Below are 18,114 nucleotides of genomic sequence, written 5' to 3'. Positions count from 1 at the left end.
TGGTATGCTTTTCAGGAACTAAGAGCCCAGTCAGCATTCTTGAGACAATAAAAATCCTCATTAAAGACAGTCGGATGAGGCTCACAGAGAGCAAACCAACAGCAATTCTTTAATTTGCCGTTACAACCCAAAACATCCTTTTTACTACTTTAATTAGAAGTTTCACTCATTTCTCCGTGCTGGTAAACATCCCTTTAGGGCTGGAATTCAATCTCTGTTCATTTCACAGTAAGGACTACAAAACCAAAGCGCACCAGTCCTGTATTTGGGCCATTCATTAAATTCTAAGCATGACTTAATGAAATGTATTTTTGAGATTTTGAGGGATCCTATTGCTGAACATTGAAGCCTGTGAGTGACGTACCCATCAAAAACTTGCGCTGTCTGCTCAGGGTTGAGAATGAGGCAGGAATGGTACCTCCTCAGCACAGCTACGATACACAGACACAGGCTGGTGGTGTAGCTGCCCACCAGGCTGGACGACTTCAGCAGCAGTTCGGCTTCCACCAGACTCAACTCATTCAGAAGCTAAAAGACACACACAGACAATGGATTTTATTAGCGATCAAGAATTAAGAGAAATTCATCTGGATTTATCCTTTTAGTGATGACATTACCTGAATAGCAAAGTCTATGAGGCCACTAATGTTGAGGGAGTACTCCATGAGGTCAAAGATGAACTGAATGTGCTGGACGAGAGGCAGGTGATAAGACATCCCTAAGGCAAAGCTGGTGATCTGTTCCAGCACATTCCTGGACACCTGCACACAAACAAAATGTCAGACATCAGTAACATGCAAAAAAACAACGTTTACAGCCTCTGTCCTGACACTGGGCTGCACCACAATAACATGCCGTCATTCAGCAGAGCTCAAAGACAGCCAATTTAAAGCAGCAGAAACATTCACGAAATGCCAAAATATTTTGTCAGTTGCTGGAAATTTTGTTATTTGAGGGAGAGAAACAGGACACATTCCATTTAAACTTTGTTTTCCAGTCATAAAGCTTGAATAAATATCTCTCTGCTTTTCCTCTATAAACCCAGACAACAGATTCAACAACATGTTCTCCATTAACCGATTAAATCATGCTGAACAGGTTTACTTCACTTCTTTGGGCTAAGTTGCCAGTAAAACTGTAAGAAAGAGTATGCAGAGGCTCAAGGTAGCATACAATGATGCAATGAGGTTGCTGCTTTGTGTCCCTAGGTGGCATAGTGCCAGTCAATTGTTCATGTCCACTAGAGTCCCAACCTGTGAGGCACTCTTAAGACAGCTGATGTTTAGTTTTATGTGCCGCCTGGACAAGTCAGAGAACCACATAATTGAAGCCCTAGTCAGCCCCCTGAAAAGCTGCTATAGATTCACTTCTAGGCTGAGATGGCATTGGTGCAATAGCTTGTATATTTTATAATATGCACAATTTTTTGTATTTCCTTTTTTATACTATTTATACTGTATGTTGTGTTATATGGACCTGTGTCTGCAATAAAGCTTTATTATTATTATTATTATTAAATGGTTGAATTATTAATATTTTAAAAAGTATCCTTTCAGACTGACATTTTCAGAAATGCACCTATTCGCTTTCTTGCTGTGAGACAGATTATATACACCACTTTCTGGGGCAAATTCACAAAAGGATTGCGCTGCACAAAAGACAAAAAGGTGTGTAATTTCTCAAAGCACTCGCAAAGGGTCAAATGCGACTTGGGTTGGGACAGGAGGGTCGCCAGCTCAAGCACTCGTCCAGACCAAGTATGGAGCGTGGACTGTTAGCTGATGAAGTGACAGTTTGCCTCCTGATCACTGCCCAAGTGCCTTAGAGTAAGGTACCAAACCCCTAAATGCTCTGGGTGCCTGTCCAAGGCAGCCCCCTCGCTCTGACATCTCTCTATTTAATGCATGTATAGGTCCTGTTTGTGCATGTGTGCCTATTTCAGGCCTGAGTGTATGACAACACAGTGAAAAAAGATCAGAGATTAATGAAGTATATCTTCTTCTTTTTCAAACTGCGCTGCCAATCAAATAGCGCTTTGATGCTCCTGTGCTATTTGCATGTAAAATAAGGTAATATGCATATATTTGCTGCAAAATTGGCCCCTTTTAATGTGAATGAGTGGGATTCACAAAGATCAGCGCAAATAGACACACACAGTTACAGTGAAATTAGCGAGTTCAGAGAGTTGGTGATAACTGAAATGCATTTATAAGAGATGATAGGCTCAGACTTTGATTAAGGCAGCATTTTGTGATTTAACTGAGACCAAAATTATGTTAGTGGCACAAAGGCAACAATTGTACTTGAATGAATGAATGTGCCACTTGAATAGTTGCAACCAGATGCAAAATTTTATGGGTGTGTTTGCGCTGCTGTATCATTAGCACAGTATCTTTTGTGAATTAAACCATGAGACAGTTAAGTCAGCAGTTGCAAAAGATGTGTAATTCATGGTGCTATTAGGAGCGGCAATCCATTCTTTGTGGATTCACGTCTGTTGAATGTGAAGCTGCAGCCAGCAGGTGATTAGCCTAATTTAGCAAAAGAAACCCAGTTAGATTGCCTTAATTGCAAGACACCATGATGCTAAGAAAAATAGACCAAAACAGAACCCCTGTAAAAAACAAATCTTCTCATTTGTGCCTTTCAGTGTTTATACAGATTACACAAGCGAGACATAACATGTTAATTTGTGAGCTTTGGAGTTGCTTGTTGGCTGATTTTGTTATGCTAAGCTAAACTAGCCATCTCTTGGCTGTAGCGTCATATTCAACAGACACATATGAGATTGGTGTTGATCTTCTCATCTAACTTTCAACAAAAAAAAGCAAATAAAATTATGAACTATTCCTTTACAACAAACATGGTTGCTAGCACATCCATAATGTTAAAGTAAAGTTGTTCTTCTAGATGAAAATAAATTATTAAATTACAAATGGGGCAACTATTTTAAAATCTGTATTGCTCCATAGAAACTTAACCCAGGGATTGCTGTTAGCTTAAATTTACGGCACTTAAAAATGCAAATTAAATCATATGTGATTTTCATAACAGTGTTTCATGTTGTTGATTACTGACAGTATTGAATTTAGGATGGACTACATTCTCCATTACAACCTCTACTACTGAGAAATCTAAATGCATTATGTTCTGCTACGTTTTTAAGTGACAGTCACTTGAGTGTATTATATATTCAAATTGTATTCAGACATCTCTCAAGAGAAATCAAAATATATTCAAATCACATTTACATTCAAATGAGTCACCTTGGGAGGTCTTCTGTTTTAGGCTGCTGGAGTTATCTGCATTAATAAACCCTGTGGCTGCTCCCCAAAAAATGAACTTAGTCCTACACACTGAAACATGAGACTGAGTGAAGTTTCCTGGTCTGACCTGGGAGGTGACTTGGTGCTGGTCAAAGTGGGAGAGGTGCTGGAATTTGGAGAAGATATCTTCTGCAGTGGGAAAGGCCTCCGGCTTACTCCTCTTCCTCTTTTGTCCTTCCTCACCTCCTGCGTATGTGGGAAAGAGAGGAGAATAAATATAAGAGAAGGAGCAGCGACTCCTAACTAGTCAGTGGTATTCTTTCCAGTCTGCCGAACAGGCCAGCCGTAAAATCGAGTTAAGCCAATGGTCTGCTATCTTATTTCCAGCCTCCTTCGATTTGAAGCTTCAGTGCAAAGGACACTGCTGTAAAGGCACTTTTTTAAAAAAAGGAAAACGGTGCTTTTCATGTAAGAGAAACACAATTGTGAGCTGAAGGTCATCATCAGCTCACAGGAGTGTGATAAGGTGACACAAAACGCTCCAATCTATGCAATTATAACTCTGAAAACCTTAAATCAGCGTAATAAGGTCACATGTATCGGAGATAAAATGGCTGGGAACAGATGAGGGCTGTTAGCATAGAAATTGGGTGGAAGGAAGATTGAGTGATGCAATACCCCAAGGGGTCGATAAAGAAAGGGAAAAAACGTTTGTTCTTTTAAGAAGGGCAGACGAAACGGAATACAAATGAAACGTATTCAAAGAGGAAGAGTTATTAGGAAGATAACAGCTGGAATGGCCACAGTGGGAAATCCTGCATGTGAATGATGTTTTACAAACACACAAGCATGATAAAGCTCCTGCGTTACAAACTGCTGTCTGGCAAAACATTATCTTTCATGTGATACACATGGATTTCTCCGCAGAGAAAAAAAAAAAGAAATAGCCAATAAACTGGCGGACACATATCAAAACTTTAAAGCAATTTCTATGACAACATTTTCATCATTAAACATGAAAAGTAGGTGAAATGAAACTGAATCGTAATCTTATACGGGAGTTTGCTGCCAGACAAACTGCATGCCTGCAGCTAAGGTAATGTAAAACGTAACTAAATGGGAAAAACAGGACATTACGCTATCAGTCAAAGGCTCATAAAAATGAGGAACCCAGTTACCTGTCTCTGCTGTGCTTTTGCGGTTCAGCACCTTCAAGATGTCTTTGGTAATTTTCTTGATGGTGTGTCGCGCCTCATCTCTCAGTTTGCCCACACCGTACAGGACCACTAACCGCTGGTTGCACTCGTGGCTGGCGCTCTCCTCCTGAAGGAAATGACAAAGAGACAGGAAGAGCCTCATAAAGTGGATGCTCCTCATAACCTCAGCAGCACAGAAAGATGAACTAGAATTACCATCCCGCAGTCGTATGCCTCTGCGCACCAGACAAGTTTCTCTTAAAGTTCACATCAATGTCTGTAATAAAACATGGATGCTTCAATCACATCTTCCCCCCAATAGCAGAGATGATCTTTACAGTCAGCACAGTTTAAAGATTAGCGTCACCGATTCAGAGTCTGACCAAGTATCCCCTTCTGTTGCTGAGATATGTAATTCAATAATGGCCAGAAAAGTGTTTTATGTAGAATATTATGATGTCACAGTGAAGATGACCTTTGACCTTTTGGATATAAAATGTCATCCTTTTTATTATTTTATCCTATTAGACATCTGTGTGAAGTTTTGTCATAATTAGAAAATGAATCTTTGATGAATGGCCAAAAAACATTTTCACACTGACCTTGACCTTTGACCTACATCCACAAAATTTCCGATGTGTTATTGAGATATCAGGTTCACGAGAATGAGATCGATGAAAGGTCACAGTGACCTTGACGTTTGACCACCTAAGTCCAATCATTTCATTGTTGAGTCCAAGTGGACGTTTGTGCCAAATTTGACGAAATTCCCTCAAGGTGTTCTTGAGATATCACCTTCACAAGAATGAGACAGACAAGGTCACACTGACTTTGACCTTTAACCACAAAAATCAGATCATTTCATTGTTGAGTCTGAGTGACCCTTTGTGCCAAATTGGAAGAAATTCCCTCAAGCTGTCGCGAGAATAGGATGGAGGTCACGGCAACCTTGACCTTTGACCACCAAACAATTTACCCTCGAGTCCAAGCCAACCTTTAAGCCAAATTTGTATAATTCCCTCGAGGCATTCTTGAGATGTTGCACTCACAAGTATGAGACAGACAAGATCACATTGACCTTGACCTTTGACAACCAAAATCTAATCAGTACATTGTTGAGTCCAAGTGGGCGTTTGTGTCAAATTTGAAGAAATTCCCTTGAGGTTTTTGAGATATCATGTTCACAGGGATGGGTAGGTAAGTTCGTTACTTACCTGAAAACAGACCTAACATAATAGACACAGCTATCTGTGGCACAAAGGCATAACAACTTGGGGCAGACAGATGTGACAAGGACTGAGGAAGATTTCCTCGAATCCTAATTTCATAATTATGAGTTCTGGGTTTTTAAAAGCATTTCAACATTCCAGGCTGGATCTAAATGATTCAGCAGGCATTATTTCTCTGGAAATGAAGATCACCATCCACTAAAAGCAGTCATGCTACAGAACTGCCAAAGCTTTACCAGACTTCTCGTCAAAACTTTCAGGTGCAAAATCTTTTAGAGTCTAACAATGTTTGAAACGCCTGCAAAGCTGCATCAGCACATTAACAGAGCAGCAGCTTGAGTCCCCTGTCTGTCTACACATGTTGCCTTCAGGCACAGTGTTGGCTGTGGGTCACCTGTGTTTTGGCAGCACTAAGAACCAAATACACAGTCACTGAAGTTACAGGTGTAAAGCAAAAGAAAATAGACTTGAAGCCTAAAAATTTGCTGCACTGCTCACAAAATTACTCTTCTGGGTTGCAATTACGCATGTGTGAAAAGACAACAGAAAACATGGCTGACAGGCTTCCTGTGTAGAAAAAGCTGTAAGGAAACTAAATCATAACCACCCAGAGGAGTATTTTTCTGGCTTGTTTTTAAATGCCAAGCTGTGAGCTGTCTTACCTGAGGAATGGGGAAGTGAGTGGCATACTGAATGTGGCGAGGTTGCTCATACAGTTGAGGGAAGGCGGGGTCCATGCCCTTGTCCTTACAGCCGGCCTTGCTGTCCTGCTCTGGAGCCGGCTTCTCAGGAGAGGGGCTCCCTTTTGACTCACAGTGCATCGGCGGAGAGAACATCTGCGAGGCAAATTAAATGACTTCATTTCAGGGTACATGAGGAATTCCAAATTTCCAAAAAGGCGATTATAATCATACAAATATCACTTGATTGCAAGCAATATTTATGCATGCATTGTGGAAGGAAATATAAGGCGTTAAATGCTGTGTGTACCTCGTCAAAATTAGCACTGGAATTGTGATCGATTTCCATCGACTCTGACAGACCGGTATCCTGTTGAACAGATCAATAACCTTATGTTACCCTTCTACACCAAGCTGCTACTTTGTACTGTTGCACAAATGACTCATCACACTCCACAACACCAACAACAGATGCCTCCAACATGCCTCCATCTTGACACTGCTGCCCGCGTCCTGCTCCTTGCGCTCTGACTCATCAGAGGGCTCGTCGCTGGGGGAGCGCGGGCGTGGCAGGTGGGAGTCCGAGGCCAGGTCACCACGGGAAATGAGCGTGCACATGTAGATGTTGTGGGAAAAGACGTCGTGACGGATGAGCTCGCAGAAGAGCAGGACCAGGTTGGAGAACTCCACTCGTTCGCTTTCGTTCCCAGGCTCCGCTGCAGAGAGGAAAAAAAGATTTGAACAATTGAATACCAGGTCTCCCCTCGCCAAATCATTTATCATAAATACACACTGGGTAATGAAATAAGAGACAAAGACAAAGAGGATATAAAGTTCTTTCAATATCAATTCTAGACTGAGACATTTGAGAATCACAGCTGAAAAAAAAAACAAAAAAAAACAGAGAGACTCACTGAGTGTGGGGGCCTGAGTATCGAGGAACTGCAGCAGCACATCCTGAAAGACGGGTAGCGTGGCAGCCGAGAGGGAGCCAGATGACACGGAGCCCTTCTCATCCACCACCTCTGACTCACCACACCTCTGCAAACAAATACACACCAGACAACACACAGCAAACAGCCTTTGAGTGCTCAGTGTAAAAAACCTGTTTAAAAGCTTTCCTTCGGATCGGTATAAGATTTCATTATTTGCCATGTGGGAGGGTGTGTTGATGGCATCCCAGCATTAACTCATACTGTGCAAACCGTCATGTGGAAGCAAGAAAACAAGCTGATGGATTTGAGATTGTTAATTTCAGGTTTAGATAATGTTACTAACTAAACCACCGATTACATTTATTCACACAGCAGCTGCTTATTTGTAAAACTTAGGCACTGTGCTGACTCATATCCTCCTGAGACCCTGTGTCCTCACATGAGGACGTCACATTTTGGGTTTACTTGACCTTATACTTCATTCTACTCAACTTAGACCTGCTGTCCTCGTTTGTGGACATTTTTGTGCCATCTAGTGGTAGTAAGAAGACAGTACACTAATCCATGTAAAAACAAGATGGCAGCCATCTCTGCCAAGTCAGCCGATCCCAACACAAAAGTGGACAAGGTCCAAAACCTGATCACATATTATGGTTGAAACTTGATTATTTATGATTAATAATGTTTGTAGTTTGATATGGCAACAAATTTGACCAATTTTAGGAACAGTAACAAGCTAAGACACTGTTAATTAGTTAGTACTCGTTTGAGGACATTGGGACTTTATTGTTGTCTCATTTGAGGTCATTAGAACTCAATTATCGTTGACAATGTTTCGTTTTTTCTATACTTATCAGGTCCTAGTGACCCCAAAATAGCTAGAAGAAATTAAAAATGCCTATCAATCAAAAGTCTGAGTCTCAGGAGGATAAAGAGGTTGATGTTCAGGGCCAAAGTCAAGACGACTGCAGTCAAATCTGACACAAGCCCCTTTTAAACATGCAACCTCTTCACAAGGTGTGTGTATTCTGAGCCAGAGCCACCCCAGAGGACACCAAAACCAGGTCTTCTAGTTCACTTCACTTATTGCGCATTGTTATTTTTAGAGTTGGGACCGATACGATTCAATATCAGGTTCCAACACTGGCGTAATTCACTCATCGCATATCAGACTGACGTCGATAACAATACAGATTCCATTGTCTGATGTTGCTTATCAGGCATAGATCGCCTGTCGTTTACTCACGTAACCCATCTCTGGCTGTCTATTCACCTAAGGAGCTCAGTGAGTCCACACCCTGACTCAAACTAACAATGGCTTGCCTATTTCTTTCCCATCATAGTGTAAACGTACATGGAGAATGTCCCTCCAGCTCTCTTGGGAGAGCTGCAAAGAAACTAGTTTAAGAAACTACGCTCGTGTCTTTAGAACAGAGTTCGAGTGGTGGCTCAAAGCCCTGAAAACACTGGGTCGAAGAGAGGGCCTATAAACAACATGTTACGACCTGTTCACATCAACGCTCCTCCGGTTTTCAATCAAGCAAATACAGCCTGCCGTTTGTTTTATCACAATGACGGTCATTCGGCTCTTTAAACAGATGGTGTGAATCCCCTTCGGTGCTCTCAATAAATTCTCAATCAAACACTCTGCATAGTAACCATAGCAACCGGCCAACTCCTGTTGTCTTTTCTTAATTTGATGGGGTTTTCTGATAGTGTAGATATATATTTCTCTGCAGAGTTTTTGCACTAATGTTTTAAATACTCACAAGGACTTGTAACTTATGCAAAAAGGGCCTTTGGTATTGTTATCAGTATCTAAATCCAGGAATTTATCATTATTATTATTATGCACAAATAATTTAATGACAAAACAAAATCAAATAAATGTGATTAAATACATTTAATATTTTCTGGCCAGTTTTATATTCCTGACAGTGTGATGAGGGCTTCGAATCTGCACTGAGACCATCATGTTGGAAGATAAATGTGCAGAAAATATGACTGATCCACTGAAAAAATAAATGCAGCCAAATAGCAAAAGAGATGCAGCTAAATAGCAAAAGAGATTTTTGTGGTGGAGTGGATTTAGTCGATTAGAAACCAGAGCAAAAGAGATGTAATTAAGTTTATTACCATTAAAACTGTTAGTGTGGAGTTGTCGAAAACAAGCAGGGGACAGAAACTTGTGGCAGCAGCTCACAGAGGACAGCGTGTCTCTTACCTCTGCTTCTATTTCAGCCTGTCTCTTTTCCAGCAGCTTGGCCACCACCATGGCCCTGTGCCTGCCAGAACGCTTACAGCACACAGCCCATTCACAAAGCAAGGTCACCACTGCGTCATCATCTGGTGACATCTGGACAGAAACATGCGTTATGAGACAATGGGGCTAAAAATAGAAGCTTGTGGCCACATTTATAATCTGGTGATCAGTTATCACAAGGTAACAGCACTGCAGAACAAAACTCACACTTTTCAATCCACTTTGCAGCTCCAACATTTCTTTTTATATATCATACATATATATCATTTATATCTCCAGATTTACTTCATGCTTTATACATAATAAAAATGGAGAGAAGGCAGGTGAATCGATCCTTACCTCATGGCCATCTTTACTCTGGCCTGACCCAAATATTCGGTTGTACAAAGAATCCAGTGAGTTGTTAAAGTCAGACTTCTCAAAGCTGTGGTTGTCTAACACCTCCAGGGTGTGGAGAACCCTCCCGATGGTGAAGCCTGGCAACAGATTACAGACATCACTTCAAACACTGACCTTGTTATGTGAGCTGTAAACAGTCTGTCTCCGCAGAGATAAAGAAACCCAACCTGCTGTGGTCTCCTGACACTTGTCAAACGACCACCTGAACTCCACCGCCTGGCCTCGCTCCTTCACTTGCTCCTCGATTTCTCGCAACTTTGTGCGAACCTGCGGGGGAAAGAAAAGGTGAGAAAAAAATTACTCTGACATCTCAAGTAAACCGACACGGCGCCTTTGTGCTGTAAATACATTCTTTATTTTGGAATGCATTCAGCAGAGGTGTAAGAAACATTTTTATAAAGAGAGGTATCAAAACATGGCAAAACATCCTTTTTATTAGCTTTTCAGTAAAAATGTTTTCTGTGAAACTGCAGTTCCCTTAATGTGATTCATGATATTTTTGCGATGGAGAATTGAATGCCGGCTCAAACAGTTTGAACGCCTGCTGGGAATCCTGGAGTAGGTTTTTAAAACGATTTTAAAGGTGCTGCATATGACATTCAGAGCATTAATATAGCAGCAAAGCACTATTTACTATGTAAAGACATAGCGGAGTAATGGCGTGTAAGTTTTGTTTTCTTTATTTTTTTTAATCACTGAATGTGATAGAAAAACCTGGATAACACCTAATTTGGACGGTATTTGCGATATCTCAACAGCTGTAGTTGTGCTGTAACAGTTCAACTATTTCACTTTATTATTTATAGATGTTTAACAGATTATCTATAGAGTATATGTGACACATATGTGTACACTCCAAGAGAGCTCAGACCCCTCCTGAGGTGGTCTGAGTTCTGTCACTTAACCTGTGACGCAGGACAAGGAGTAGTTTGGTCCACGGAAGACACTGCACGTCTCCAGATGTGGAATGTAGAATACATCAAATGGCAACAGTGTAGAGCACAGAAACACTGAGGCTTCCCTGCAATTTTATGTTCATATGAAAGCGAGGGGCTTCATAACCGCGCTGCAGCGCTATGTCAAAGTAAAAATAAAACAGATTTGTCAATTTATATCATATATAGGCTATAGTGTGAACAGAAAGAGGACTGAGACCTCATCAGAGCTGAAGCTGACCAGAAAGAGAACTGAGTCCTCTTTGAAATGAACTGACAATATGGACACAAAAAGAGCTGAGTCTCTCTTCTGTTGGTCCACTTTTTGGTGCACTTTAAGAGGACTGAGTTCAGTTTGTTTAAAAAGGACTATATGTGAAAACATCCTAAATCATTCTGAGAATATGTAGTGAATTGTGACATATACTCCATATGTATTACAAATACTCTATACACTGTCTGTAGCTAGACTGCCAAAATATAGCATTCCCAAAACCTGTTAGAATGCACCAGCACTGCTTGTCCCCGAGAAAAAAAGAACAACTTCGGCGTGCAGGATGTTTGTACCTGCTGTGTGAAGGCAGTATTGCCCCCTGGCATCGGTAAACTGGACGGAGCGATGGGCAGGAGGTCCAGAGGTGAACCAGTTTTGTTTCTGCTGTCTGTTAGGGAGTAATGCCACACCAGAGCACTGGGACAACACAGCACGATGCTCTGATGTGACAACAACAACACAGAAATAACAGGGAGAAAGAAAAAAAAAGAAGAATGAGTCAGTGAGGAATTTTAAGCCTTGTCTTCCTTTTTATATTCCGTGTGTTGATTATGTGACAGTCAAAATGAGCACATATTACCTGTAGCATGCAGCTGAGGCCGAACACCAGAGGCCGGTGCTGCGGGCAGATGTAGAAGTCCGTGAAAGCTGTCTGGGGCTGGTTCCCTCCTGCCGGCTGCGAGGTCGGGGTGGGGGGCAGGGCGTTGCCTTGCTGCGTCAACATGCCGTGGGCTGGATGCCCTCCTGTGCCGGGGCCCAGGCTCCCGTCGCTTAGCAACAGGTTGAGGCGGCGTGTGCAGAAGTAAGCCAGTCTCCGTGACAAGTAAGCCGACTGTACAAATTCCCCTGAGTACTGCGGGGACGGAAGAGAGATTCGCAGCATTACCCACGGCACTCAGTGTCCATTAACATCAGTCGGCTTTGGAAATGGAAACACAATGAGAGGCTGCGGGCCCCAGGGGGCCTCCATCGGCAAAGGTCAGCACCAAAGTGCTGCGGATGAAGACACGCAACTGGTTCATGATAAATTGTTGACAGCTGTGGAAGCCTGTCATAACACAGAGTGTGCGTGACTGTGTAGCGCTGTATGAATGTTAAGCAGGGCTGCATACTTCCCAAAAACAATTCGTCAAAGCACGAGTAATGATGTTAGGTTGACCGAGAGATGTTAGGACAGTTAATAGATAGAGGGGTTTACCTGTAGTAAAAGTGGCAGGAGAAGTCTGAGAAGTTCGTCTTCACCAGGTCGGACCTTCTCAAAACACTCCAGCACCCATGTCAGGAACTCATGTCTGTCTAACATACCATCCTGAACACAGAGCCAAACACAAGTGCGTCTTAATACCAAGCAGATAAACACAATACAGGGTTTAATGGCTCAATATTATAAGAAATATATTATTTTAATTTCACATGTGTGAAATGTCCCAAAATGATCACTTTAAATGTTCTGCCTGACCGATTTATTCAAACAGCGCATGGTTATTATAGGATCTGCGGTTTCAGTTTGAGCCGCAGGTCTTGTGTCAGTGGGTGAGGTCAGGTTGGGTCGAGTCGGGTTGGATTGCGGAACTGATTGGTCATATGTGCGGCTGGCGGGGCGATGCAGTATTCCATGTCGTGGTTCCAGTTCAGGAGAAGGTCATGAACTCATTGACTGAAATATGCAGCGACCTCCTTCTTCACTTCGAGGAATCAGGAAGATAAAATGTATACAGAGAGAGTGGTGGGGAACTTAATCAGAAAAAGTCCTTTTTTGAGTCACTCTATTTAAATATAGTGTAATTATTTTATTTACAACTCAGAAGGAAAAATAATTATATTACTTTGTTCATCAGAATTGGTGTCTAAGAGATTTTACAGCAGAAGTGCCACAAGTCTCAAATTTTCTTGTGATACTTGCTGTGCTTTTGGTTAAAACTGATCTCAGCATGTTTATTAAAAATGTTTCGAAAAGCCTGTTTAATAAACCTTCTCTGCCGTTGTGTACTCTCTACACCATTCCAGCAAAATGGAAACCTGAATGAACGAGTCGAGGAAAAAGCCATTTCCTTGATAGCTAAATGTTGCCAAGGCACATGATCAAATGAAGACTTTATAGATTGAACCGACCTGAAACATGAACATGGCTAGTTTCTCATTGTATTCCCACTGCTTCATGGCCGTCTCCACGTCAGTGGGAGTGGCCGGTAGAGGTGAGCTGCAGCCTTGACTGGGATACTGTCTGTAAAACTCGGCCACCTTCTGAAGCTGCTCCCACAGGTACTTAGTGATAATCTGGGTCCATTCTGCATACACAAACACAAACGTACATCTTAAAGAGGCAAAAACTGAATAAATGGCAGAACATATTCTACTCAGACATTGCTTATCATCCCACAGAAGAAAAAATATTGATTTTAAACAACCAGATACACATATATCACTTGCTTACCTATACAAGGATCAATCACATGCCTCTTCTTGACTTTAGTTTCTGTGATGGCTGCGTGATACGCACAGGTCATCTTGATCATCCATGCTGAACGCATCACAGGGACTGAGTACTTCGCCAAGTATCCAAAAACCTCCTCCTTTTTGCTAAAGATTGGAACCTGCGACAAAAACATTTCATGTGCATCAGTAACGCTGAATGAAACCACGCAAACAAATCAAGAATACGTCCGAAAAAACAACACAAATGGCAAGAAAAAAGAACTCAGGCAGGGAAAAAAAGGTCAAAGGAATTTATTAAAATGTTTTAGCATCACAAAAGTAACGCTGAAATGCTAAGTAAATATAAACCATACACATTGGGTGTACATGTTGCGTCTGAATTATGTGAATACAGGCTTCAGTCTGTTGCAATAAAATAAATGTTCCAGCTGGATGATATTTCCTTCCCAACACTGCCTGTTCTGTGCTGAAAATGAATGCAGAGGTTTAGCATAAATGAAGTCCACAATTTCAATTAAATCCATCTGCTGGCTTTTTCCTGATGTTTCGTCTTCTGTGGTCTGAGTGAAGTAGTTGAGCAGAAACCTGGAACTGGTCTGAAAAAGTAATCCGTCAAAGTCATTATAACCAGAGCAAGAAAGCAGTGAGAAAACAATGTTGTGTGTATTCAGCAGGAATAAAAGAAAATGCATAAACTACAAAGCAATTGAAAATGATAAAGGCTTTCACACATTTATGAATAGAAAGCTGACCTTTAATTTAACCTGATGTATTCAATATTCAAGACCAATTTGCTGCCACTTGTAAGAGCACTTACAGAGAAAAGTATTGTTGTGAAAGACCAAAAAAAACCCACCAGCAGCCAATCTATAAATAATAGATCTCCAAGTTTTAAAAACAGCACCCGGCAGTAAAACCTGTTTCCACTAACAAACAATGACATTCATTGTGTTTTGGGTCAATACGCCCAAACAAGACAAACAATAAACTTGTTTTAAACAGAAGCATCAATTTGGTGGTTTTAACGAGGAAATAAAAAACAAAGCATTGCTTACCTTTTCTCAATTGTTCTTGTTTTGTGATGTTGAATTGAATCGTTCAGGAGAGTTCGGCACAGTTTGGGGACTGTTTTTTATCGCCGCGGCCGTTCGTTCTCTTCTTGGCTTTTTCCGGAATGGACATGTAAATTTCTCCGAGTGGTGATATACACATCAGGATGCTCCACGCCTTATCTGTTGGCTACTTCTGCCCAGGCTGTCCTGGCAGTGAACATCTATTGAGCCTTGCCAAACAATAAAGGAAGCTGAATTTGTGGGCTGACGTCGCAAAAATATGAGTATACAGCAGCACTAGCAGCTCTATGAGGCTGTAATGGTCATTACATGTTGAAAAGCTAACTCATTTTTTCTGGTTATTGCGAGTGACTATGGTCGGACATTGACAAACTTTTTTCAGTCTACGCTACACTTTCTCAGGCTCAACTGTACGTAGCTTAGCCAGGTAGCATCAGCAGTATAGCATGGTAGCATTTTACACTGATTAGCCACGACATTAAAACCACTGCCAGGCAAAATAAATAACATTGATCATCTTGTTACAATGCAACGTTCTGCTGGAAACCTTGGGTCCCAGCATTCATCTGGATGCCACTTGTCACGCGCCACCCAGACCCCCCTCAGCTGGACAATGTGCCACGTTACACCACAAAAACTGCTCAGAATGGCCAGAGGAACATGACAAAGAGCTCAAGGCATCAACCCCCGAATCCCCCAGATACCAATGCAATTTAACATGCATGGGTCAAGCTGGTGCCACACCTCACAACCAACAGGACTCAAAGGATCCATCTCCACCCCCCTGTTGCCAGACACCACAGGACACCCTCAGAGGCCTTGTGCCATGCCTCCACAGGTCAGAGCCAAGTCCAATCCACTGTGGGTTGCCCTTGGATCGGACTCAGCTTGATCCATGGAGGCATGGACACAGGACTGCTGAGGTATCGGCACGTCCCACAGATGCTGGATTGTGATCCGAGGAATTTGGAGGCCAGGTCAGTGCTTTGGACTCTTTATCATGCTCCTCGCGTCGTTCCTGAGCAGTTTTTGAAGTACAGCATGATGCATTGTCCTGCCAGTGCGGCGTGCCATTGCCTTGAGGGGGTGTATCTTGTCTGCAATGGTGTTTAGGGTGGGTGGTGTGTGGCAAGTGGCAACTGATGACTCCAAGCAGAACACTGAGATGATCAATTTGGCTCAATCAAATCAGTGTTTTCTGGCTGATCAGTGTATAAGTGTGTTAGGAATGGTAACATGCTAACAAATTAGCATGTTTTTGTCATACAATACAGTAGAAAATGTGCATCATATCAACATTGATAGGTCCAGGTGGAAAAATGGTTGAGCATGACGAAAGACTAGCGCAACCGAAATGCAATTAATCGTATAGCTCTATTAATATATAATACTTTTTTTTTTTTTTTAACTTTAGTACTTTAACAAAGTAAGGTGCTTTAAATTCAAGGGGGAATTCATTTTATTTCTTGCACACGAGTGATAAATGTTTTGGTGACAGCCTAAATAGTCCAATCCAGTCCTTTACAAATGTAAATTGTGGAAATCAGAAGAAGAAAAAATGAAAACAATAGAAAAAGAGAAGATAAAATCAACATGCAAATGAGACTCATGTGCAGAGAATTACATTGATTAACCAGTCACCTGAAGCACAGCACAGAGGACGAGGCCAGTAGATGACTTCCCCAGCAACTACACTGCCAGTTAAACCAACGTAAAGAAAACCTCATTCAATAAATACGTCTTGTCTAGACTCAGCCCATGCTCTTACCTTTTTAGCCAGCTGTGTCAGAGGTTTAGTCCCCGCTAAATCCGTGAACCAGTTATTGATGGAGCTCTGTGACCTTGCTGTGACGAGCCAGAAGTTATCCTTCTGGTTGACCTGCGGCTTGCGTTTCCCTGTGTCTGGAAACGTGTTGTAGCGCAGCTTCTCTGCGATGATGCTGCTGAAGTTTGAACTGATCTGTGAGGAAGCATAGAGGGGAACATGTATCATGGAAAAATCATTCACACAGAGGCATGCAGGGATGAGCTAAAGTGCAGGGGTCATTACCTTTGAAGGGTTGAAGTTGACATTTTTGGCACTGCCATGTTCATCACCAGACACTGCTGGCTGGTTGTTGAATCCTTGTTTCACATTTAGGGCAGTCAACTCATCCTGAAACAAAGAACATTTCATGCAAAAGTGTCACCATTTCTGATCCCATTCAGCTAGAGGTAGCTAGAGAAAATTAGCATGTGAGATTAAATGGGTGTGCTGACACTGGAAAAATTAGCATAATAAAATTACATGTTACTTAGTAGGTATTTGAGATATTTGAGGCAACGTTGGCTGAATACCTCAGAGGTAAGGCAGTCAGTTTTCCATCTACATCAACAGATTATCTCAGGTTAATAATAGATCAAGAGCCAGCAGCTCTACCCAGCTAGGCCAAACTCCAGTCTTAAAACCGAGCACAGATAATTTAGCATGCATTAATGTTCAGCTCGCAGGTCATGGAGGTTAGCTGTGCAGGTTTAGCTAACTCGTTACATCAAAACATCAAGCTAACAAACAATTACCAGTCGCGCACAATCCAAAAAGCAAACGCATATTGTTCCCCATCTCAGAGCCCAGTACTGCCTGCAGTTTATATCCCACTGAATTACATACGGCAGCCGGTAAGCTATGTTAGCAAACTCTCAACGGACCGGTTGTTTTCCAAGTAAGCAGGCGAGCTAGCTAACAAACTGACAACTAGGAGCTGTTCATTGTTATTGCTAGGCCCAAATCGTCTAGAGGGCTTGCTAAACAGGCTAGCTAGTGTTAGCTTGAGCAGCTTCTTGGCTGACATTTTCCCCCCACAAAACATCATTCCCGGACTTTCTCACTGCACATTATGAAACCTGACCTCTTTCTGCTTTGGATCTTGAGGATAAACGTCCGGAGGGCCGAGTCGGGGCCGCTTTAATGGCCGGTGTTCGTAACTTAGGATCCCGAAAGCAGCCATCATCCAGCGGCATCACAGCCAGGGCTTTCCTCCTCCCCAGCAGCCTGAGCCCAGCTACAACAACCAGACTCACTTCCGGTGAGGTTTTAAACCCGAACTTCAAAATAAAACTCAGGGAGAATAAATAAATAAACCATTTGACTTAAACTAATTTATGCAACAAAATAATAATAATAATAATAATAATAATAATAATGATAAATAACACAAACATATGCTGTAATGATTACAAACATTACATGTTGGGCCAGTAAGATTTTGTGAATAATTTCGAAGCCTATGGTTGTGTGCAATAAAGTAAAATAAAATAAAAGAATAACTGCATGAAAATGTTTGATTTGTTGTCATATATGTAGATTTATATATATGTACAATGTTGGGGAAGCAAAGCTTCCTTGAGGAGAAATAAATTGAATAAATTAAAATAAAATAAAATAAAAA

The 18,114-nt window shown here is 41.7% G+C and overlaps 1 protein-coding gene across 1 annotated transcript in view; it reads right to left on the bottom strand.

Moving 5' to 3' along the window:
* The window catches only part of med12 (mediator complex subunit 12), a 33,359-nt gene extending 15,633 nt beyond the window's left edge, over positions 1–17,726 (bottom strand). The window contains exons 1-19 of the mRNA XM_049585903.1: positions 17,575–17,726; positions 16,737–16,841; positions 16,455–16,646; positions 13,612–13,771; positions 13,290–13,465; positions 12,376–12,486; positions 11,758–12,030; positions 11,471–11,617; positions 10,136–10,235; positions 9,909–10,045; positions 9,531–9,662; positions 7,286–7,412; positions 6,858–7,087; positions 6,682–6,741; positions 6,354–6,527; positions 4,445–4,589; positions 3,394–3,512; positions 618–761; positions 365–528 (exon numbers count right to left, since the gene is read on the bottom strand). Coding sequence (XP_049441860.1) covers positions 365–528; positions 618–761; positions 3,394–3,512; positions 4,445–4,589; positions 6,354–6,527; positions 6,682–6,741; positions 6,858–7,087; positions 7,286–7,412; positions 9,531–9,662; positions 9,909–10,045; positions 10,136–10,235; positions 11,471–11,617; positions 11,758–12,030; positions 12,376–12,486; positions 13,290–13,465; positions 13,612–13,771; positions 16,455–16,646; positions 16,737–16,841; positions 17,575–17,676 — 2,798 coding nt within the window. The 5' untranslated portion in view covers positions 17,677–17,726. The remainder of the gene's footprint in view (positions 1–364; positions 529–617; positions 762–3,393; positions 3,513–4,444; positions 4,590–6,353; positions 6,528–6,681; positions 6,742–6,857; positions 7,088–7,285; positions 7,413–9,530; positions 9,663–9,908; positions 10,046–10,135; positions 10,236–11,470; positions 11,618–11,757; positions 12,031–12,375; positions 12,487–13,289; positions 13,466–13,611; positions 13,772–16,454; positions 16,647–16,736; positions 16,842–17,574) is intronic.
* Positions 17,727–18,114: the final 388 nt, after the last annotated feature.

This window comes from Epinephelus fuscoguttatus, linkage group LG9 (genome assembly GCF_011397635.1).
Source record: "Epinephelus fuscoguttatus linkage group LG9, E.fuscoguttatus.final_Chr_v1".
In the NCBI taxonomy this organism is placed as follows: domain Eukaryota; kingdom Metazoa; phylum Chordata; class Actinopteri; order Perciformes; family Serranidae; genus Epinephelus; species Epinephelus fuscoguttatus.
Note: the sequence above shows the minus strand (reverse complement) of the source record. Positions and strands in the feature narration are given on the sequence as shown.